The 24877-nt window shown below is 42.1% G+C and overlaps 1 protein-coding gene across 4 annotated transcripts; it reads right to left on the bottom strand.

The window, feature by feature from the left end:
* Positions 1 to 298: 298 nt before the first annotated feature.
* Positions 299 to 23753, bottom strand: LOC136587737 (proton channel OTOP2-like). 4 transcript variants are annotated; one of them, XM_066586489.1, is made up of 7 exons: positions 23607 to 23753; positions 5592 to 6064; positions 4803 to 4939; positions 4637 to 4695; positions 3945 to 4084; positions 2642 to 3489; positions 299 to 1509 (listed from the first exon to the last, which is right to left on the bottom strand). In XM_066586489.1, the coding sequence occupies exons 2-7, from the start codon at positions 6046 to 6048 to the stop codon at positions 1339 to 1341; spliced, it is 1812 nt and encodes a 603-aa protein (XP_066442586.1). In that variant the 5' UTR covers positions 6049 to 6064; positions 23607 to 23753; the 3' UTR covers positions 299 to 1338. The 4 variants fall into 4 exon arrangements, with proteins under 4 accessions (XP_066442586.1, XP_066442584.1, XP_066442585.1 ...); XM_066586487.1 differs by having other exon boundaries at positions 23501 to 23720; XM_066586488.1 differs by lacking the exon at positions 23607 to 23753 and adding an exon at positions 13219 to 13366.
* Positions 23754 to 24877: the final 1124 nt, after the last annotated feature.

The raw sequence follows: 24877 nt of genomic DNA, 5'->3' as shown, positions 1-24877 counted from the left end.
ACAGTAAGAATACCCTGTTGTCTTCAGACATCAGAGCTGCACAGGCTTCAATCAGAATGTAGGAAGACGTCAGCCAGTCGATTGAAAAAGGGTTAAAAAAAAGCAGTCAGCAATGCTGTGCAAGAATATACTGCAAAGTGATTGCCGATTGGTGATGTAGAGCCTGATATCTGGGAAGAACAATACAATAAGCCTCCTCTGTGCTCCTGAATGGATGGCTGAGCTCTTACAAGGCAGCCATGATGTTCAAGATAACTCAATGAACTGGACAGACATAAATAAAGAGCTTCACCTTCAATACTGAAAAGTGCATGAGTGCTATTTAAGCTTTATTGTAAAATGCCAGCCTCAAACCAGAGGAAGTCATATAAAATAATTTACTATGCACGCATAATTATACAGATGTACGTGTGCTCACAAATCCCTAAATATATACACTATTGAATAATCTCCTTCTACAAGTATACACTATCATTAAATGTGCATTCACCAATGACTATACAACGATCTATGTATAGGCACACACACACAACATACACACACAGACATATGTATGTACATACTGGACTTACCAGTACCTTGCTACAGTAGTTGATGCCAAGCAAGAAACTAAAAGGAAGAGCAATTGGTGACTTCATGTTAATTTCACAGTATAGGATGAGTGCTAGACAAGTACATAGATTACGGAATGCACCATACATTATTTTAGGGGTAGAGTGCATGGAGTAGAAGACATGGGGGGGGGGGGGGGGGGGTGAACTGAAAGTGGCACGCATGCAGCTCTGTTAGCATTGACCTGCTGCTGATGATACAGTGTGCCACCCTTGGTATAAGGTCAGATGGCATGTGCATTTAAAGTATGGAGCACACAAGTCTTGATCTGTGGATTTGGGTTTCTAATTATATGCGAAAAATGCAAATTATTTGTATACAATCTATGTACAATACACGTATAATTACATTGCTCTGTCTCTTTCAGTAACTTGCACAAGCACCCTCAGCTTTGAAAGAAAAAAAAGTTATGGACACTAGAAAGATGCCCCCCCATTATTATCATCTGCTTGGAATGACAGTTGGCAACCTTGCTCCACACATAGGGCACAAACACATCGGGACACCAGCTACACAACATTGCTTCATTCATCATTTTCTATAAATAGTTAAAAAAAATAAGAGTCTTGTAGTTAATTTCAGTTCTTTGTTGGATCACAATGAGCGGATACAGGGAATTAGTGCTTCCCCGTTTCAGGTTGTTCTGTCTTCCTCAGCTTAGTAGATTTCCCATTGTACTGTCTTTCACAAGTCTACATTCTAGGTGTTTTCAGGTCATTATACAGCCTAGGACATTCGAAACACCTCCAAACAGCTGGCGGCTCCATGCATTCGATAGAAAATGCCGAACGGTAGGCTAATGTTGGTGATTATAGTCCATACTGTAGGTCCATAGAACTTCAACTCTAAATTATTCTTCAACTGTGGTCGGGCACCAAATGCGGGCATTAACCAGAGCTGTAAAAAGGAAATATGGAGACGTAAGACAATAGCATTGTACTAACATAGGACGTTCATGTAAATAGATATTGGCATCCATCCTTGCTTTTTGGTAAAGTGCTGCAAAACTTTTCTACTTACTTCCATTTCCTTTCAGTTTTGAGTTGGGGGAAAGACTTCAACAACTATATTGGGCAAATGGTGTCAGGATTCGAAGCCAGGAACCCCCCTGTACCCCAGACAGTAGCTTTTCTCACTGAGCTACTGGACAACTATTTTGCTTTGCTCAGTCTATTGACTAGTTCCTTGGTTCGATGGCCTAGTTATCTTCACCTCCTTGCCAAATTATTGAGCTTCTTGCTATCTTAAAACAGCTGTCCTGCCTTAAGGCCCTTTTACATTGGCAGAATCTGTTCTATGGAGACGACCGATCATTAACACAATCGATCATGCCCATACAAATGGCATTGATTGGCTGCACTTTGTTTATGCTCAACTTAATGACATGATCAGCTGATGAACAAATGTTTACTCATTTATCATCTGGTCATTCGTCCTTTTGCACAGCCCTATTGTCAAGTGGACAAACATTTGTAATTGGCCCATGTAAAAGGACCTTTACTCTATAACTGTTCTTGCCTATCTTTGTAGGATACTTGGATGGCTTCTGACTGTCTCTGCCTTAAGGTACCTTTACACGGGTTGACAGTCACTCGAATAACACTTCAATTTAATGGTTTAGGAAGACTGTCAGCGAATGTTCACATGGCCGCAGACATGGCACCGAGTGAGATGTGGTTCACTTGTCATTAGTCGTTGAGTTTCAGTGAGCTGAAATGGAACGACTGGTGAGCGGCTTCTCCCCCTGTGTAAACAGGAGTTACTCAATGTTTGAGCAACTGCCTATTTGCGGTGAATGGAGATGGGTAGTACAATCCCCCGCCACTTTGTCTCCATTCATTTGAACCACCGCCAAATGTTGTCTTCTGCTGCACAAAGGAGAGGTCAGCCAATTATCTGAGAGCAGATTGTGACATGGCCACCAGGTGGTACCATCACGTGCCAGCAGTTCCTAATGCAGTGATTGGTCAGTGTATACAGTACTCAACTGTAGAAACATATTAGAGTGATATATTTTCTAAGTACTTACTATAATGTTACAGAGCAGCAGAAAAAGGGAAATCTCCTGAATGAGTCTTCTTTTTAAATTCCATGGGCGAATATGATCCATTTGCATTTGATTGTTTACTGCATTTATTCCGGAAGGTACCGTAGGTTCCTGAGGGGTTTCCTCTGGTAAATTAGGGGCAACAGTTTCATTTGTGTAGACAAGTTCTTTATGTGGATCCAGAGGGTGATCACTAAAAGGTTCTCTATGCAGTCCTTCAATGATAAAGGTATTTTGCAATGTAAGTTGTACAATCATGAGTAATGAGTAGACCAGGTTCAGAGCATTCAGCAGCTCACCAGGCGTTGTAGCCACCATGGCTACTATGGAGTAATATGAAATACAATATTGACCAAGTGCTGCTCCCAGGAGCAAAGTCACATCTAACGTGCGAGTTGGATTCTTGTGGCCATCTATGTCCCTCTTATCAAACCGGTAAATAATGGAGCCGGTGAGTGATCCCATGGACATAATGCTGAGGACCACAACATTGAATGAATAAAACATGACATGGGCCTGGTGGCTTTTGTCTCGAATATTGACTTGTACTTTGTATGTAACAAGAGTCACGATACCACCAAGAAGAACTATTCCTCCAAGCATGAGTCCCACAAAGACACCATAAAAGCAGAAACAAGGGCTAAGACGAGGGTGGGATGGCATGTTGTCATCCATCTTACGGCCAACGTTTTTCCACATGACATATGTCATTGCTGAAGCAAAGAGGCTATATTCTATGTTAAATGGGTAGAGGTAATAATATCCGGTCTGGAAGATGTGGCATAAGTGATTACTGCAACGGCAAGTGTGGCCATGTGCTCCACCCGCATCTGCAAAAAAAGTGTAAAAAATGTTAAGGTAAAACTAAAACCTTTAGGGTTTTTTTTCTCACCTCATTCATGTTTTATAACTCTATGTTTAACAAGGGAGACGGAAGGGGAGAACTATTCTGGCGCAGTAAGGAAGTATTGAACCATGGGGAAATAGCTATGTGTTTCAAAGTCAAACTGGTTTCTTTCTCAGGTGAATCTCCACTGATGAGTGGAGATTTGCCGAAAAAAGAAGCTAGTTCAGCTTTGAAACGTGTAGCTGTTTTCCAATGGTTCAATAAAATCTTAGACTTCCTTACTTATACTTCTCGGAGTGGTGGTCTTCAGTGACAGAATTCTCCCATTGTCTCTGCATTGTTGGCCTGGCGGTCTGCGCGGTGAGTGGCTGGAGGAACAGGTGAGAAGCGATGTTGGGGTTATCAGTTTATTAAAAAGTGTGTCTGCACATTCCCTACCTCTGTGTTCATGGTACCCAATTGTACTTGTCAGCTCACTGAAATCTTCCCCCAGGTCTCTCGTCTGATGGACAGACTCATCAGTCACAGCAGCCATCCATATACTGAGATTCGTTATCAGCACCAACATGAGACCATACCTGTGAAGGCATAGATTTTTTTAATTAGTTGTGAAAAATCGGCAGCACCTACAGAACAAGTATTGTGGATGGGATTTTAAGAAATACCATCCAGACACTGCAGAGAAAATCTGTTGAAAAAGCCAGGGAAAAATTAAGGCAGTGAGAGGTTGCATATCTTGGTTGGTGCAAATGGTGGATTATAATAGGGGTGGTAAGTGCGACCGCCCTTGATCCATTGCTACCCAAACAGCCACTATTATAATCCGTTGACTGCCATTAGTATCAAATAATGCAGTGATATCTGCACTACCATAATTGTGCCAGACCGACCCCTATTAGTTTACTCAGCAACATCTGGTTCTGGTACTGTGTCTATGCAGTAAGCTTGGAAATGTATATATGTAGTGCCAGATCATTTTAAAAATGTATCCTGGTAGGGGCCCACAATCTTTATACAGCCTAGGGGCCCAATGTAACCATAATATGCCCATGGGTGGGTCTACTGTCTGAAAGTAATACCACATGAAAATTCTGAACCACCATAAAAAGAAAATCTGGAAATCTTCTCACCTGGAAATGTTGGTATGAATCTGTACACAGTGTTTGCTGGAGACCCAGAGGAAATATGTCTGAAATTCAGAAACAAGCATTTTACTAACAATGATATGAGAGCTGGACTAAATTAGTAGGAAGAAAGCAAGAGATGACAATAGCAACATCTAGAGGGGACTTTTACCTGAAGGATAATGAATGCACTCTGCACCATGGGGTAAATGAGCTTGATTGGAGACTCACAATCAATATAACTAATGTAATATCCAATCTTAAATACATCAAGCACCAGACTGCAGATCCCAAAGAACACCAGGCCACCTGCCGGAGGAAGAACATAATGACCTTAATGACCTTTATTGAATAGCATCTAAATCAATTCAAACTTTGTCCAAAAAAAATCAACTACTTGATATTTTTCTTTAAACACTGTACTGTATATTAAACAGCCATAGGAACATTATCATATTGTAGTCAGTATATGTCAAGCTAATCTTAGTATGTCAGACAATTTTAAAAATGGGGAAAAAAATAAACTATTGCCAAAGAGAGTAAAATTAACTCTACACTGTTCTTCAATTATATAAATAGTAAAAAGATTAATATTGAAAGTGTTGTCCCTTTAATAAATAATGAGGAAAAAATTGTAGAGTGTGATGAGGAGAAAACAAATCTATTAAACAGTTTTTTCTCCAGTGTATTCACAGAGGGACTTTGGCACCGGTAATTATTTTCCTTCCTTGGATAACCACTTTAATAGTTGTTAACAAAAATGCTTTATCTGGTACTTAGATTATCTTCCATCCAACTAGGATACTGATGATTGAAATGTAATTTAACTCAAAAACAATCGAAAGACAGAAAGCATGGATAAGGCCGTAGGCCAAGTTTTTATAACCTATGGCAGGCAGCTCTAAAGGACATTTGTTCTACCAGCCCATGCATTTACTGTAAATAATCTATGCCAAATTACCTCTCAGCCACACAGGTCCTGCATGTGAGTCTTTGTAGAGAACCGCATCTTTCCGACAAGAGAAATAAAATTGGAATATCATCCATAAGGTGGACAGCAGCATCAGAAAGACCAAGAAAGCAAGAACTTCAGTATCCTTAACAGAGACTTCTTCTAAGGTACCACTGCTCACAAGAACACAGGCAATCAGACCAACATTAATGGCCAGCAGTGCAGACAGCAAGCGACCTCCTTTCTTCCAGATATCGGAGGGAACTTTATGGTTACCTTCATGATTGCCCTCGATCTGGTTTTGCACAGGCAAATCCACCTGTACCACTGAATCGGCCAATGTTGTTGAGTCTGATGAAGGACAAGACACTGTATCTTCCTGTACTGTGTAAGGAACATTTATTTCTTGGCTTTGGTTAATAGAGGGCACTTCCAGGTCTTGTTGGGCAGATGCTGTGGTGCCCATCTTTCACTGACCAGACCTGAAAAAAACAAAAAAAGAACCTAAGTCACCTTCCTCTTATTCTACATCCCTTCATTAAGCAATGCATTTAAAGTGCTGACCAATGACGTTGGGAATCCATATCTTAGTTACTATGAAGTTATAAAGAGATTTATGTCAAGTTAATTCCATCTTAATCGTGAGTTTCTCTTATTTCTCCTTACAACACCCTACAGACAAAACCTTTCTTGGCACAGCTCCATCTCAGCAAAGGGTGAATCTAAAGTGTTAACTCTGCGGGACCAGCTGTAGCAGTTTTAATTAACAAAGCCCAAGTCAGCTCATTTAAATGCAAATATGTTCAATAAATCCCTTGCAGAATTCAGAAGGGTCACAGGTCAGAACTCTCCGATCCATGTAGATACATAGAATGTCATAGCAATACTTAATGGTAAACCATAGGTGGCATTTTCATGAAGCTAAGAGACCTTTGGCCTTTGGTAATTATATTGTCATAAGGAAGCTCGATGGATCTTTTCAACCTTTGTTATATTGGATCTCACCATGTGCAAGGAGAGCTCTTTATGTACATTAAGCTCTATATGTCTTATAAGGAACCTTTTAGCCAAGCCACAACAAAATACAAGTGAGCTCTTTTCACTCCCATAAAACTAAGGCCCCTTGTCCATGGCCGAGGCGGAATATCGATATTCCACCATGGGTGAGGAGCACTGACAAGTCTCTGAGATGAGCCTATCTAATAGATAGACTCACCGCGGAGAATCGCGGCCATCGCAGCATGCCGCGATTTAAATCCTGTGAGCGGAAAATCGCTATGATTCTCCGCTCATGGACGCCGGCACTGCGCTTTCCATACTAACCCTATGGAAAGCTTTACAGAGTGTCATCCAAGGGTGATTTATCGCAAGCCGATCATCGCCCGTGGACAGGCAGCCTACATGTTATACATCTGAAAAGTAAGAATGGGAAGCACTGCATGGGGTAATAGGTTCCAACCAGAATTTAAGGTGGACGTCAAACACATAAAACTTAGTAATCTTGAAAAGTTGTGCTACATATGCATACAGGCATGGCACTATATAGCAGCAAGGCATCTCCATGCAGGAAGAAGTCCCAGGGCTCTATCTGCTATCACTAGATATACCCAGTTCACTGGTGATAGACACTGCGGTTATTTTCCGGTAAACCACATGAAAAAAATGGAAGAAATTGGACCACAGTTCTAATGTTATAAAAAGCAGTCAAAAGAATAAAAGAGCAAGTAGTAAGGATGCCTTCACACAACAAAAATGGATCCGCATTTGGACCTCTCAGTAACAATGAAAGTAGGCTATGTTGACTGCAGGTGGATATAGAGGAGAGCAGAAAGCGAAAGGACCCCATTATTGTCAATGGGGTCCGTTCGTCGCTGTTCGGTTCAGCTTTAAGACGGAGCCATTCGGCCATGGGGATTCTCCTTTCTTGCTCCTTGAACAAAGCAGAAAAGTGGAACCCCCGACAAAGATGTGGAACCACCCTAATACTGGAACATCATTCAGAAGTTGTAACATCTTTCCTTCACTATAGCGTGCGCCATATTCTTAAGCATGCTCTTTTGCTGAATTGAAAAGTGGCTAAAACCTAATATATGAGCCACATGGAGTGTACTTTGAAGACCCATCTTCTTTTTCCCAACACACTCAGTTGTGTCAGTGAGGTTGCAGTTCCGTCGCAGTAACTATCTCTTTAAGGGTGTATTCAGAAGTGTGCAGTCACGGATTTTTACCACAACAACATAAAAAAACAACAAATTGCAGTAAATTTGCATGCAGCGTGCTGGTGCATTTTTGTGCACTCTTATCCACACCTCAGCTCCACAATGTAAATGCACCCTAAGGGTGACTACTAGAGAAGAGCGAGTATACTCGCTAAAGGCAATTGCTTGAGTGAGCATTGCCTTTAGCGAGTACCTGCCCGCTCGAGATGAAAGGTTCGGGTGCCGGCGGCGGGCAGGGAGCTGCGGGGGAGAGCGGGGCAGAACGGAGGGGAGATCTCTCTCTCCCTCTCTCTCCCCCCCGCTCCCTCCTGCTAACTGCCGCTACTCACCGCTCCCCCGCGCCGGCACCTGAACCTTTTGTCTCCAGCGGGGAGATACTCGCTAAAGGCAATGCTCGCTCGAGTAATTGCCTTTACCGAGTATACTCGCTCATCTCTAGTAACTACCCACTATAGTTTTTTTTCACTTCGAAATTCGCAGCGTTTTTTTTCTGCAAAGGTCTATGGGACTTGTAATGTTAAAATCGCGATTGCGCAAAATCGCAATTTACCCCGAAATCGCGATTTTGCATGATCGCGATTTTAACATTACAAGTCCCATAGACCCCTGCAGAAAACAAAAAACGTTGTGAATTTCGCTGTAGTGGGTAGTCACCCTAAGGGATATTTTACACAGAATGGAATATTTTTCTACAGCATTACAGATTATGCCCTCCTGCGGAATATATTTAGCCCCACAATCTGCACTGCTAACGTGCAGATTTTGTTGCGGAATTGAAAATAGAAGATTCCTACCAACAATTTGCAGTTAACAGTTTGGTGCAGAATATTCCATCCTGTGTGAAAGGTCCCATAGCCTGCTAGCTCACTTCACACTTGCTATACATCCCCATTTCCCTCTGAATCTGCATAGTCCGCTTGCTTGAATCAGTGCAGATGCTGCTGTAAGTACAGGATTATCTTTCTCTCTCTCCTTACATAATAGGCTGCAACAATTCAGACTTACTACTCTGCCTTATATTACAATTAGGGATGAGCGAGTATACTCGCTAAGGCACTACTCGCTCGAGTAATGTGCCTTAGACGAGTATCTCCCTGCTCGTCCCGAAAGATTCGGGTGCCGCCGCGGGGCGGGGAGCTGCGGGGGAGAGCAGGGAGGAACGGAGGGGAGATCTCTCTCTCCCTCTCTCCTGCCCGCTCTGCCCCGCTCCCCGCCGCAACTCACCTGTCAGCTGCGGCGGCCCCCGAATCTTTTGGGACGAGCGGGGAGATACTCGGCTAAGGCACATTACTCGAGCTAGTAGTGTCTTAGCGAGTATACTCGCTCATCTCTAATTACAATGATCCCAGTGGCAGCCTGCAAGTGAAAGAAGCTAATAATGAGTAGAGGGTATTCATTTTTGAATACTAGTAATGGATTTACACACTATAGTGCATATGGAAGTCACTGGAGATACACTTTTAATGCCATTATCTTAATGTTTGACTTATAAATACAGAGACGGAAACAGTCGTGCTTACAATGGTAAAAGAGACCTTTGGAAAGATTTCTGCAAAGATAACTATCTCAGGCATAAATCAGTGCGAACAAGCACTTGACTGGCATCGCTTCAACCACAACAAATTGCTAAATAGCTTCTATGTACATTTGCATATTTGAACTTTACAGCAAATACTGCCCTGCCTGGATTTAATATCTATAATAACTCATTTAAATGGCTATTGATGAATAATTTCCTTCATCCACATCGTCTTCTATTGCCTGACTGATGGGGATGTCTCTTTTTTCAACCATACTACGTAACCGTTTAATTTAGAACATACCCATTGCATTAACAGCATCCCTGTATAAGGAAAGCGCTGCGGAGTAAATTGGCGCTATACAAATAAAGATTAGTATTATATATGCACACGTTTTCATATACGCCATTTGAAGGATTTGATCATCTACGAAAAATATCATAAAAGAACAAAGCGCTGTATTTGGAAATGCAAACAATGTTGTATTTTACGCTTATTGAGCAAAATGTTGTCTAAAAATGCATATTTTGAAGCATAGTAATGACGATTTGGAAGAATATCTATACAGGGTACAGTCAAAAAGACTGATCCAGCGCTATATTGCAAGACTAGTGGACTATATTGACATAACAGTAGTGGTTAGCTCTGCTGCCCTGCAGTGGTGGGGTCCCAGGATCAAATCCCCATCAAGGTCAGATTCGAACCTAGAACTCCAGCACTACAAGGTGGCAGCGCTAAGCCAACACACCTGTGCTTTCTGCTCAAAGCGGAGAGCCAATATTTGGTTTACAGGTTTATAGTTACATGGAGGTCCCTTTTTTTATATAGGCACCACTTATGTTTTGCATCATTCCATTGGCACTATGCCAATAAAGTCTATCAGTATTATTAAAGGAAGTACAGAAATAACTCAACACAGCTCCTTAAGGACATGGGTGTAACCCATTTGTTGTCGGAGCCTTGTTCACATTTGCATCATATAACTTTTCTTGGACTCTATCCACACTCATCCAATTGAGTTAATAGCATTACTCATAGGACTTAGTCAGAGTGTACTTGATCCCCTCTTTCTTTTGTGTGCACAGAGCTAAAACCTGATTTAACAATACCTTTCTATTGATCCTCAGGGATCAACTCCATGTTCCTCTTGACTTTTTGACATTACCTATAGAAGCACAATTGCAACATAATGGACCATGGTAGATTTAAAGCATTCCCATTTAGCTTTTGTATTATAGTTTGACAAACACTGTTTTCCCAGTCTAATTTGGGAAAAATTAAAGAGGGTTTTCCCAGGATTTTAGTGTATCCGTTATCCTGTGGATAGGTGTTAAGTGACCATGGTGGTCCGATCACAGGGACCTCCACTGATCACAAAAACAGGTAGTCCTGTGCCCACATATCAATGGAGCAGTGGCTGAACCTAATACTAGAGATTACCAAGCACTGAACTCAGCTTCTCTTGGATCGTCTCATAGAGATGAATAAATTCAGTCTTTGGAAGAGGATTATAAATTGCGTACTGACTTTGACACGCTGGGTGTTTGGGCAACCACCTAACAAATTATACTCAAGGCGTAGAAATGTAAAGTCATGCATCTGAATGCTAATAATCTGCATGCATATGTCCTAGGAGGAGTAAAACTAGGAGAGTCGCCTATAGAGAAGGATGCACTTGTAGATCAAAAACTAATTAATGTCAATAAGCTGCATGCACAGCCAGCGGGATAAAGTTGTGTATTAAAAGAGGCATGTACTCACGAGGCAGGAGCATACCATTACTGCTTTATAAGGCACTGGTGTGGCCTCATCTGGAATATTGCAGTTCAATCCAGAGTACTGGTTCATAGCATGAACTTTGGACAGCCATTCACATTGCTTTGAAGTTTGACTCCGAGTCACAGAGGTGGGCCGCATCGGCCTCTCCCCACCCAATGCATGCAGAATGATGGTTCTCTCTCTGCCTTTATATTGGAAAAGGAAAAACATCCACGGGGCACTGTGCATAGCTGTCCTGGTTTCATGAAACCCTTCAAAATGCAAAAGACAGGCTTAGTTCTGAATAAAAAAATAATTATGGAAATTTATAGAGTTTTTGTATGAATATTGATCCAGTTTGATCGTTACTTTGGATCAGGAAGGAAACATGACCATGTATGGCTGCTTGCCTCGTGGGTTCTAAATTTTACCACTACCCCTACCCTTCTTCACATCTTCTCCACTTCCTGGTTGAACCTGATGACTTTTTTCTTACATACTATGTATGTAACTTTGTAGTGATGTATGTTTTAATTATTGTTTACTTTCTATTGCACATTATGTATTAGAAGCCAGGCTACCAACCCTTGGAAGGATACAATCCTGAGAACTGAGTTACACCTAGTGGAGAGAACACGAGGCAAGTACAGTCTTGGCAGATCAAATACGAAAAGCCTATGGATGGATAATGAAACTGGGCAGGGAAGTCTGTAGAGTGGATAAGGTGGAGGAGGAACGTGTAGAAATTAAACATGCTATTTAAATAGACGTCTGGAAGAGAGGTGATTATCATAATGAAGCGGTGAAAGGATAATAATGGGTTGTATTGGTCAGTTGCATAAGTGACATGTCACTTCTTGATGAGGAAACGTGATTTTTCACATTGGAATTCCCCATCCGGAGTTTGTCCATTGACGGGACAAATTCAGAGTGCATATCTATATCAAAAACCACGGCAAAGAGACGCAGATTTTGACACTGTTTTCGGGGCAGAATTCACTGCAGAAAATCCCGCAGTGAATTCCGCCATAAGAACATCCCCCTAGGGTGCGTTCACATGCGTTATCCATGTATACATATGAGCTCATTTCTATTGCAGCTCAACTATGCTTATGTCTGTGAGCTCAATAATGGCCTTTCGGTTTTACGATCCATCAGAAAAAAGAACCAGATAAACAAAAAGACTAATAAAGAAGTGAACAAAATTACAAGATAAACTTGTAAAACAATTGAACTTTTGGACACACTACAAAGACACGAGACAGGATAATGGATGACAGCAAAGTATGGGGAAAGGGGGGAGAGGGCGAGAGCCTAGAGCCCTCGAGAGAATAATGCCTATGCCAAGCCGCCCCCGGGGTTCTCGTGGACCCCGAATCCACCCAGATCTTGAATCTCTCCGAGAACCAGAAGGAGATCCAAACCTGCCATGTTACATAAAACTCTGCATGGGCTCCATTCTCTCCGGTCCTCATCTCCTCAAAACACATAGGCTCCACCCACATTACTCTCAACATTTAGTGTGGATTTTGATGCAGATTTAGGTGCAGATTTTTTCGGCTTTGGAAATTCCACAGCAATGTATGTATGAATGCACCCTTACAGGGAATTCCAAGTTACCAAAGGGGAGTCTAGGATCTTGCTCTATTTTCTAGAATGTATCTCTGTGTCTGGAGGACACGGCACGTTCATGCATTCTACTGAAAGCCCACTGATTTCAATGAGATCTATGTAATGCTTAATTTCTCCTGTGATGGCGCTGTAGGGAAAATGAACCCTTTCTGTCATTTCCCCTAACATTACAGCAGATCACAGAGGTCACAGCATCAGGGCACCTTGTGATCAGTTTATTGTTGTGGGGCCTTAGAAAAAAAAAGGGATTGTCTAAAGAGGATGGCAACTCTAAACTCTTTATGTACAAGGAAACAGAGAAATCTAAACCGCGGCATCAGATTAAAGAATATATTAGTGAATTATTTAAATGACATGTCTCTATAGTTGTCTATAGCAGTGATGCCATCATTGAAGGACGAAGTAACTGTTAGATTTAAGTCTCTAATATATCATTTATAGTTGACCCAAAAAGGATTTACACTCAACATATTAAATAGCCATATAATAAGTTAACCATAAACTTACCCTAGTCCGGTCTTGGTCCAGTGGTGCCAGCATTTCCACTACCAGCCTGGTTCCAACACTAGGTCATGTGATATAGAGCTTTCTCCCCACTCCCAATGTTGGTGATGTGCTTGTAAGGGACTGGTTCACGCCAATAACTAAACCAGTTTCTGCACCAGCCCTGACAGAGAAAGTTATTGAAGTGAATCAGCCAACCAGCCTACTGACATTGGGAGGGGGAAGGCGTGGCTATGTTGCGTGACCTGGTTCCAGTAATGGAAATGCTGGAACTGCGAGATCCAGACAGGATTATAGTAAGTTTATTTTTCTGGGCAACCATTCTAAAAGGATAGCCAAATTTTGGTATTTTTGTTTCTCTTATTTTGAGATACAAAAATGTATCTGCTCAGTTATGGTAGCCATTTTTTTTTACAGTCCTGCCATAAATGCTTGTCTCTTAATTATTTGGAATTGATGAACTACTGTCTTTTTTTTGCAGGTTTTATGAATAGTGAAGCAAAGTTTTGTACAATTTTATCATGAGTTGCCAGAAAATTAATAGAAATGTAACAACTAATATTTCTGTTGTCACCATGGGCGTAACTATAGAGGGTGCAGGGGATGCAGTTGCACCCGGGCCCAGAAGCCTTAGGGGGTCCATAAGGCCCCTCTTCTCCATATAGTAAGCCTAGTACTATGAATAAAGCATTATAGTTGGGGGCCCTGTTACAACTTTTGCATTGGGGTCCAGAAGCTTCAATTTACGCCTCTGGTTGTCACTATTACAAAAATGGCAGCCACAACTAAATAGGTAAATGTCATTATCTCCGTAAGTGAAATAGACATAGTGGATTAAGAAATCGTCATTTGTAAGTTCTGGGTAGAAAGAAGGGCACACATACTATAGAGGTAGACCTTGGAAATGGCACATACTATAGAGGTAGACCTTGGAAATGGAAGGACTCAGTCCTGGTTGGTTCCATCCCCTTTCTATTCGGTGCAAGACTGTCCTCTACAGAAGGACTGTATTGTATGTAAAATATTAATACATGGGGGTAATGAAAAGCCCCAAGGATCATGGAAAGGGAGTGGAGTACGAATCAAAAAACCAAGCCCTTCTGTCCTGAGTGGTAAGACTTGGCACAGTAAAAAGAAAACTAGATTTACGATAGTAAATGAGCAATGTCTTCAAAAGTAACACCTGTAAACCTTTCCTAAATTATGTAACAGCTATGATGAAACTAACATTGTGAAATCAAAGGAAAGTCACACTCAGTATGTGGGAGCTTCGCAAACATATGTAAAGTCTATTAAAAAAGTGTCTAAGTCCCGATGAATCAAGAGATAGCTCTTCGTGGTGTGGCCCTATTTATATGCCGGGAATCTATTTACACACCACCTTTGAGGATGGGTGTGTTGGCACATTAGACAATTTGCTGTCACAAACACTTTATAATTACATCTAATGTTAGAGATAAAGTACAACTCTAGTTTCTTCCTGTTTGTAAATAACTTAGGTAGCCATCGATGTGTGATTGGCGGGTGTCCGATCCTCGAGATTCCCACTTAGCCAAATGATTAATTTGATTGGAGTTAAAGTAAATGGTGGAACACTGGTTACATTTTTTTAAAGGCCGGGGGGTTGAGGCTAATGGTCATCAATAGGCAACACAAGAACTCATTGATCCAGGATCTACATTTCTGTGGTTTGCTAATTTAATATCTTCTTGTTATTAATAAAGTTTGGACAATTCAATTCAAGTGTGTGCTCTTACACCCATACCAATAGCAAAAGATCCAATCCCACTAAATAGACATCTCATGCACAGATAAGGAGCATGGCCATTTACATATATCCTATGTTCCCCTTTTGGGCAACCTAACTTTTACATCTGATTTTGAAAAAAACTGATGCGTTATTTAACCTTTCTTGTCCGATGTGTTTTGGATCCGTTCAAAGAATTTAAAAAAATGTATGTCCCCTATGTAATACATATGTGAACTTAAAGGGATTGTGTCATCAGAATCAACGCCTTTCAAAACATAGCGGCCAACCTGGCTTATAAAGGGAGGTTCCAAATAGAGGATCCTCCTCTATTATGTCCATATGACCCAACAGGGCATGTGGACAGGGGTCCTTCATGAGACGACCCTTTTAAACGAAAACACTTGTACACACCATATTTATTCCGTTAGATTTAATAAAATGTTGAATTGCTTTGGCAACACATTACTAACTTTTTTAATGATATGATGCTTTAAGGTCCTTTTGCGTAGCTTGATCTGAGCCGTGTAACAAGCGACAATAAACAAGATCCACGCTCTTTGTCTAGCCTTTACACAGGCTGGGTCAGAATGTATAAGAAATGAATGATCGTTGATGCGATAGTTCATCCCTCATACTCAGGGGCGTAACTAAAGGCTCAGGGGCCTTGATGCAAAACGTGAGCTGGGGCCCCCCCTCTATCTGTATCTGTACCCGTACCCATACCTAAACCATGCTGCACATATCCCGGCATATAAATAGGGCCACACCACGAAGAGCTATCTCTTGATTCATTGGGACTTAGACACTTTTTTAATAGACTTTACATATGTTTGCAAAGCTCCCACATACTGAGTGTGACTTTCCTTTGATTTCACAATGTTAGTTTCATCATAGCTGTTACATAATTTAGGAAAGGTTTACAGGTGTTACTTTTGAAGACATTGCTCATTTACTATCGTAAATCTAGTTTTCTTTTTACTGTGCCAAGTCTTACCACTCAGGGCAGAAGGGCTTGGTTTTTTGATTCGTACTCCACTCCCTTTCCATGATCCTTGGGGCTTTTCATTACCCCCAATGTATTAATATTTTACATACAATACAGTTTTTCTGTAGAGGACAGTCTTGCACCGAATAGAAAGGGATGGAACCAACCAGGACTGAGTCCTTCCATTTCCAAGGTCTACCTCTATAGTATGTGTGCCCTTCTTTCTACCCAGAACTTACAAATGACGATTTCTTAAGCCACTATGTCTATTTCACTTACGGAGATAATGACATTTACCTATTTAGTTGTGGCTGCCATTTTTGTAATAGTGACAACCAGAGACATAACTTGAAGCTCCAGGGCCCCAATGCAAAACCTGTAACAGGGCCCCCAACTATAATGCTTTATTCATAGTACTGGGCTCCCTATATGGAGAAAAGAGGCCTTATGGGCCCCCTAAGGCTCCTGGGCCCGGGTGCAACCACATCCCCTGCACCCTCTATAGTTACACCCCTGCTCATACTGTTTAATTACTGTCATCAGTATATGTCCCGTTAACACAGGAAGGTGTATTATGGACAATGATGGTTTTTGGTGCCGCATGAAACAAGCAATCATCTGACAAATGAGCATTTGTTGGGTTATCACTTTTACATGGCCTGATAATCGGCGCAAACGAATGCTCATGCTGGATTGTGTAAAAGGCCCTTTGTTCTCCGTTCTGACAGAAAGCTAAGTTCACAATTTTGCTGGATTCCTGTTACGGAGATCATGCATTGTGCACAGTCAGAGCTAAGACGTTGGGCCCCAGATTGCAGATAAGGAGAAGTTTACTTTTAACATGGGTGTAAATGGAGAAGAAGATATAGCACAAAATCAGTACGAGATAAGTAAAGCTAAGTATTTACCAAATTGCTCATCTTTTCATGTGGATTTTGAATTTTGTTCAAAATAGTAGGTTTGTTTGTTCCCCTCTCTTCAAATCATACGCTCTATGTGCAGTGTGACACCTCTGAACAGTGCTGTCGAATGCATGACCTAGCCATGCACTATCCTACAAAAACTAGTTGGACACCAGAGCAAGAATGAAAAGTAGTATTTATCTGTACACGTTAACCCTTTCCAATCCAATTTGTATCCTGGTTTTCCTAGGGGGCTTACTCTTTTTCTGCTGTTATACAGCAGCGCTATCTGCTGGCTAAAGCCAGTACTGCATGAGGTGACACGTTGGATAGGCTCTCACAGCAGAGAGGCTGGCAATATACAGTAAGAGAACCCTGACTGATGTCTTCCAACATTGGAGCTGTGCAGCCTTAAATCATAATGTCTTCAGACGTCAGACAGTGGATTGGAAAGGGTTAATATTCAGTGGGGATCCTTTGGCCATGATGACAGCAGATACCATGGCATACTTTTTGCTAATTAGTTCTCTCAAAGATGATGGACGCTGCTCATATTTCCTGACCCGACATTCCAGTTTATCCCAAAGATGTTCAGTAGGGTTCAGGTTGGGCTCTGTGCAGCCGGTCCAATCGTGGAACATCCATATCCTTAAACCAAAGTAAAGCAGCGCTATCTTTGTGACAAGGTGCGTTGTTGGAAGTATTGCTGACCGTTCCCAGAGTATTGTCAGCAGCAGTCAAGATATACTTCTGTGTTTAAAGGCCCATTTACACACAACGATTATCGCTCACAATTTGTACAAATGACTGCAAATGAGCGATAATCGCTGCGTGTAAACGTTACCATCGTGCACTATTCATTTGAATGATGGACATTAGTGTCCATTGACACTTCATGCAAAAGATCGCTAAAACTGTCAATCTTTCAATCGTTTGAAAGTTGGTCTTTGCGTGTAAATGGGGCTTAATGGTCCTTATCACTACAACCAATAAAGATCTCTCTCTCTCTCCCCCCCCCCCTCCCCCCTCAACCCCGGTCCCCCCCCCCTGAGTTTTCTCTGACGAGCATGCAGTTACCCGAAAATAGCGGTGCTCTCTTGAGTAACTGCCCTTACCGAGCATGCTCGCTCATCTCTAATACAGATCCTAGATGCTCAGTGTTGTTGGGTGTCCACTTGTGAATACTTACCTGACACATTACTGAAGAAGAGAACATGCTCCCATCCCAACTGCTTGCCCATCATATGACTGCTAAAGTAAACTCAAATGCTGCGCTGCCCAAAAGTTACTTCCAAAATAAGTTTTGGCGTTTACAGCAGTAGTCACATGATGTACCAGCTACTTCTTCAATAATGTGCTGGTAATTGGACCTTCCCCACTTCCCGAAAGTTTCTAGTCGTACTTGGCAACACATCCCCTGTTGACACTGGGAGATGTCCTGCCAAGAAAGATTAGTTTTTCAGCAGAATTAATGACCCAATCAGGCAGCGAACAAGCGTATGCTTGCTCATTGGCTAATCACTGCCCTGTTTACATGCGGCAATGATCAGGTGAATGACGGTTCTAATCAACACTCATACACTCATTCCCTTGTCTAAATGCGCCTTAATCGCAGGGTGCTATGGCAAGAAAATCTCCGGATCCCCGTTTCCATCCTGCTCTAAGCTAAGAAACTTATTCCCATTTTCTGAAATAGGGAACAGTCCCACAATGGCCATTCATTCATGAGGCTCCATGTCAATACATGTTCCTATCTCAATGGTTTTTTCCTCCCTTTTCCCATATCATCAGTTGCAGGGACTATATATTAGGGGTAAGTTGGAGCTCCAGCGTGTGCACTAGACTTGGAAAAGCTGTGCTAAAAACAGTGCTACCTTTACAGAGAATTACAGATTCTGTGCAGGCAGAAAGCTGGAAGCCATTCTCCATGAGACGGATCCAAAACTCAAGACAGACGCCATCGATAAACTTTAGTAAGAACTTGTGATTGCTCTAGTGTTGCCAAGAAGGACTCTGTATAGAATTGTATAACCGGGGTAGAACTTCCAGGTCTATAGCATACCTCGGAAACAAGAAAGTAATTGTAACTTTGTTGCTTCATTGGGAGAAACAAAGACGTTCCGACTGTTTAGCCGCAACTCAGGTGTGCTAAAAGTTTTACATAGTACTGTAAATAAGATAATGTATAGCCGGACGATCTATAATGTATAGCCAAACGATTATCTGGTATGTGCTAAACATAGTTAATCGGAATCTTCATAAATAATAGAATTTAGACTTGACTATGGCTGTTGCCGTACATCGCGTTGACCACGTCAGCTGCGGTCTAGTGTCTGTTATGCAATGTGGCACCACTTTATTTCCATCCAGTACTTGTTTACCAATGAGAAAACGATTGTGCTGTAATAATGAAGGATAAGTCGCGTTACCTCGTACAAACCACATGACACATTCCCTCTATTATGTGTTGTGCTATTATGTTGCCTTTACATGAAAGTGTTTCATGCAATGGGTTTGATGACAGATCGCTGCAAAGTCTTTACAACTTGAGAAGACAGAGGATCTCTTTTGTGTGTTTTTGTGTATTAGATAACATTGGCTAATAGTGTTCTATGGTAATCTGATTTGTTATCTCTGTTGGATACTGTTAAAGATTAGTGCATTTATGTTTGCAGTTACCTCTCTTGATTTAGGATTTTCGAACCAACGCACAGAAATACACTTGAGCCCAGAGGCGTAACTTGAAGCTTCTGGGCTCCAATGCAAAACCTGTAGCAGGGCCCCCAACTATAATGCTTTACTCATAGTACTGGGCTCCCTATATGGAGAAGAGAGGCCTTATGGGCCCCCTAAGGCTCCTGGGCCCGGGTGCAACTGCATCCCCTGCATCCTCTATAGTTAATCCAGTGCTTGAGCCTTTAAACAGAAGTTTTCTCAGGAACTTCTTTTCAGAGACTCTGAACTAAGCATAAATGTATCTTCCTCAGGGAAAGTGGCCTTTGGTCACTGTCCTAATTCCCAATTAGTCCGGTCTGCGTCACGGGTTAGCGCCATGGAGTCTAATGTTCACACTAGTGTTATAACACCATATACTTGCTGTATTTTTTACCATTCTGCGAATGGTTCCTATAGTTTTTTTCATTGCACTCCCTGAAGGACAGGAATACTGAAAAGCATAATTTATGACATTCCTTATTGCTAATGGAAGTGTCCTTTAGCTAATGGCCTAACTGGAGGATAGCTCATGAACTGTAGATCAGTAATGGTCCGTCATCAGGGACCCCCACCAATCAGCTGTTCTCTGGGTCAGTGCCGTTGTGCACTGAGCTGATTTCTGCAGGAAGCTCTGTTCTCACTGCAGTGGCCAAACTTGGTATTACAGGCAAAGTTCCCATTCACTTCAATGCTTCAATGCTTGTAATATCAAACCTGGCCACTACATGAGAACAGAGCTGTCTACTTCCTGTAGAAATCAGCTTAGTGCACAAGTACACCAGCCTGGCAAACTGCTGATTGGCAGGGATGCCAAGAGATGGACACTCCGTTGAACTACTATTAATGTCCTATCCTCAGGATAGGCCATCAATGGTTTACAACTGGACAACCTCCTTAAAATATTGTGTCCGCTGAAGTAAGCAAAGAAAAAAAAAAGTAGTAAAGTTCTTCTGCTTCATGGAATATGAGCAAAACACAGTTACTAAATGACTGGAGACATTTTTTGATTGTGACTTTTATGACAATGACCGGAATGACATTTGACAGGGGCAGCGAGATTTGCAGCACCCAATTACCATTCCATTTGTGTATAGGAGCTTTGAAAGTCAAACTGTAACCTAATCACATCAAAAGGTTAAGCGAGTCGTCTTACTGTGATCATAAAGATTGTGATACATTTGGGTCAAGAACGAGGAAGACGTATGACTATATAAAAGCACTTAATATCGCTTTAGAAGATTGTTATATTGGAAAATAGGCTTCTCAATTCGCAATCCTTCCGTTTTCTCAAAGAGAAGGAACGATTTGACCTCTCCTGTTCATTGCTGGCGGTGTTGCCTAGAGGGGCTGCTTAATACTCAAAAGTACATGCTGACCAGGTAGGAAATAGAACTACCAAAGATGTGAGCCTAGCTAGTACCCATATATCTGTGTGACACCTCATATCTATCCTCCGAGTCATTCAATGTCACTAGTAGGGCAGTACAGTGCAAACAGCTTGACATTCAGAAACCAAGGTTAGCTGCATTGTACGGCACTGAACCATGGTGATACGTGCCCAAATTGGAGAAAGTGCTACAAAGAAAAGCATCCCTATCAGATCCCACCTCTAATGCCCCACTTCATTAAAACACCAATGGAATTTTAATTTAACTGATTTTATAAAAAATTGACAAAGGAGAAACGTATGATAAAGGCGGTGCAAACGTTCAGGGCGGAGTCACACAGGCGCACGCAATACGCAGAGAACAGAACGCATTGATTTCAATGGCTTATTTCATTTTTATTCATGCGCATGTATGAAACAAAATGCAACATGCTTTTTTTTTGTGTGCATTTGCGCATCAAAGGTCCCCTTTGAAGCCTATGGGATTGTGCAAATGCACACGCCATCCGCAATGGGATGCACAATTGTGCAAGAAAAATAGCATTTTTAGAACTTATTAGGCTGAATAGGCATTTAAATCGGGGTGTGGTAGTGTTAAAAAAAACATGCCCTGTGAGTGCAAAAAGTACAGTAAAGTACGCGAAACACACGCAAAAAAGACTTGTTCATAGTGCAAATGTGTTGCGCTGAGTCGTACACAAAAATGCATACGCCTGTGTGAAGCTGCCCTTAGGCTGGGTTCACACGGGATGGAATTACTGCGGAACTCCCGTGCAATTCCGCTCGTGGCTCCTAATTCTGGGATTAGGCAGCAAAGTGGACGAGATTTTGCAAAAATCTCATCCACACGCTTCAGCCAATCTGTTGTGGAAACGGACATGCGGTATGCAGCGGCCTCTCTCCTCTCTATGGGGAGAGATGGCCGCAGTGGAAATGCAGGCAGCGATGCCGCTTTAAAAGCCGCGGGTTTTAAAGCTGCGCTTATCCCGCCGAAATCTTGCGAGATTCCCATCCCTTGTGACCCCAGCCTTACAGTCATTGTATTGCCTAAATTGATAGTCGTTATACTTCGCCCGGGCAGACTGTTTATACAGCAGATACATCATTGGCTCGTTCAAACGAGAAATCGTTCAGTCGTTCACATTCGCTATGTAAGTGACTGAGAACGACTGAACAACTGCCATTAAACTGAATGATAAGTGAACGAGCCAACGATGATTTTTATGCGTGCATAACATGAACGACGAGCGAAAAGTGAACAATTACCGTTTGGTTGTTGGCTGCGTTTAGACTAAATGATTATTGTTAGAGATGAGTGAGTATACTCGCTAAGGCACATTACTCGAGCGAGTAGTGCCTTAGCCGAGTATCTCCCCGCTCGTCTCTAAAGATTCGGGGGCCGGCAGCGGGCGGGGAGCAGTGGGCGAGAGCGAGGGGGAACGGAGGGGAGATCTCTCTCTCCCTCTCTCCCCCCGCTCCCCCCTGCTCACCGCCGCAACTCACCTGTCACCCGTGCCGGCCCCCGAATCTTTAGACACGAGCGGAAAAAGACTTGGCTAAGGCACTACTCGCTCATCTCTAATTATTGTTCAAAAAGTCATTCAAACGAGTGAAAGTGAACAATAATCGTTCCGTCTAAAACAAAGCCAATTGCAGACCGCAGAAGTTGAATAATTCCCAAATCCAAGCGATCAGCCTTCCTCTCCATCAATACAAAACCCTGCACAATTCTTTTTTTCAAGGGGCCACTCTACTAATTCAACGTAGTGCTAATGTGTTTAATAGGTAAGCATAATCTCTGCAGTTAGACAAAAATGGGTTGCTCATGCACATACAAGAGTACAGTATATATATATACACATGCATATGAAGATCTCATGGTCTTATATTCTTGACATTGTTAGATAATACATTGAACAACTTTTGCATCATGGGTGTCCAAAGTGCATGGCCCCCAGAGACTCCCCCACTGCTTGTCTATAGGTTCCCAGATCAATGACCATAAACACTCATAGAGTGTTTTAAGTATTAAGACAGTTGACATCATCTGTTTAATTATTTGCAATCTTGAGCTCCATATCAACAATTTAGGACAATAAACCAGCAGGGTACGTCTGCACCATAATCAAACCAACACAGCTCGAAAAGTGCCTCTTAGGCATTTGTAACATTTTACAATGTTTTGACCACTGCTAGAAATTCACATAAGGAAAACTTGAGTTAAATCCAAAAAGAAGAATGCTCAAGGTCAAATGAACATCCTATTAAGAAGCAAACAAGATACATTTCTGCTGACACAAGAAAACTCTGTTGCACTAAGTCTGAATCTAACAGTCCGCTAAAGTACATAATAAGTCCAGACTAGCTGGGGTAAAGCTGTGATTAAGCAAGATTTATTCAAAAAATGAGACCAAAGAACATTTAAGAATATTTCAAGAAAACATTCAGTATCTCCTAAAGTTACAGCGGTTCAGAAACCTGGACATTGAGATGAATATCCTCCAAAAAAGGGAAAGTGATACACTGTATCTGGTGGACTTACTTACCATGTAATTGTGCATCCACTGAAGAATTCACAAAGCTTAAATGCTTTTATGTGAGCACATGTGTCATCAGGCTTAAAATGTTGAAGGACAGGTTTGAAGTCCTTACCTTCTGCAAGTCAGAGATGAAGTGAATGTACCACTGCTGAGCGCAGTATATTTGTGACGTGCTACTTTATTCTGACAGGGAGCCAGGTATTCCAGCCCTTCCTGAGTGCTTGAAGTTGCAGAAGTTCCCTAAAAGTGACTTGGGCTGAGAGTTAAGAAGTTGTGGACCAACAGGTTCTATATATGTGACACTCCCAGGATGTGCTGTGTGTACATCTAGGAGCACTAAATGAAGGAAAGTGTGTCACTAGTGAAACCAACACCCACAGGCTGTATGATTACTCCGATCGGTAATACTTGCTTAGTGGGGGGTTCTAGCTTTTCTAGCAAGGTCAGAGTACAAGGAGGGAGGTCTGCAGATGGTGTTATGTACATCACTTGTGTTACGTTCCAGCGGGGCTTATTTATGCATGCCTAAACAAGCATAAATAGGATGTCCTAATAGGACCAACTATGCTCATTGTCCAAAAAAAACTCAAGCACCTAGAAGGAGTTGTCAGAATCGAATGAAAATTTCTATGTGTGATTGTAACATTTATATAAGTAAGTGATTGCAATATCAGAGTAAAAGTATCATTTATTGCAGAAAACGGAACACTTGAAGGAGGCTCTAGTACCCTGGTGTATCACCTCTAGCTTGGATACAAGATGTGTTACGGGTGGGCATAGAGGCTCTAGTACCCTGTTGTTCCGCCTCTAGCTTGGATACAAGATGTGATACAGGCAGGCATGGAGGCTCTAGTACCCTGTTGTACCGCCTCTAGCTTGGATACAAGATGTGATACAGGCAGGCATGGAGGCTCTAGTACCCTGTGGTACCGCCTCTAGCTTGGGTACAAGATGTGATACAGGCAAGCATGGAGGCTCTAGTACCCTGTTGTACCGCCTCTAGCTTGGATACAAGATGTGATACAGGCAGGCATGGAGGCTCTAGTACCCTGTTGTACCGCCTCTAGCTTGGATACAAGATGTGATACAGGTTGGCATGGAGGCTCTAGTACCCTGTTGTACCGCCTCTAGCTTTGATACAAGATGTGATACAGGCAGGCATGGAGGCTCTAGTACCCTGTTGTACCGCCTCTAGCTTTGATACAAGATGTGATACAGGCAGGCATGGAGGCTCTAGTACCCTGTTGTACCACCTCTTGCTTGGATACAAGATGTGATATGGGCAGGCATGGAGGCTCTAGTACCCTGTTGTACCACCTCTTGCTTGGATACAAGATGTGATATGGGCAGGCATGGAGGCTCTAGTACCCTGTTGTACTGCCT

This window comes from Eleutherodactylus coqui, chromosome 13, assembly GCF_035609145.1.
Source record: "Eleutherodactylus coqui strain aEleCoq1 chromosome 13, aEleCoq1.hap1, whole genome shotgun sequence".
NCBI lineage: Eukaryota > Metazoa > Chordata > Amphibia > Anura > Eleutherodactylidae > Eleutherodactylus > Eleutherodactylus coqui.
Note: the sequence above shows the minus strand (reverse complement) of the source record. Positions and strands in the feature narration are given on the sequence as shown.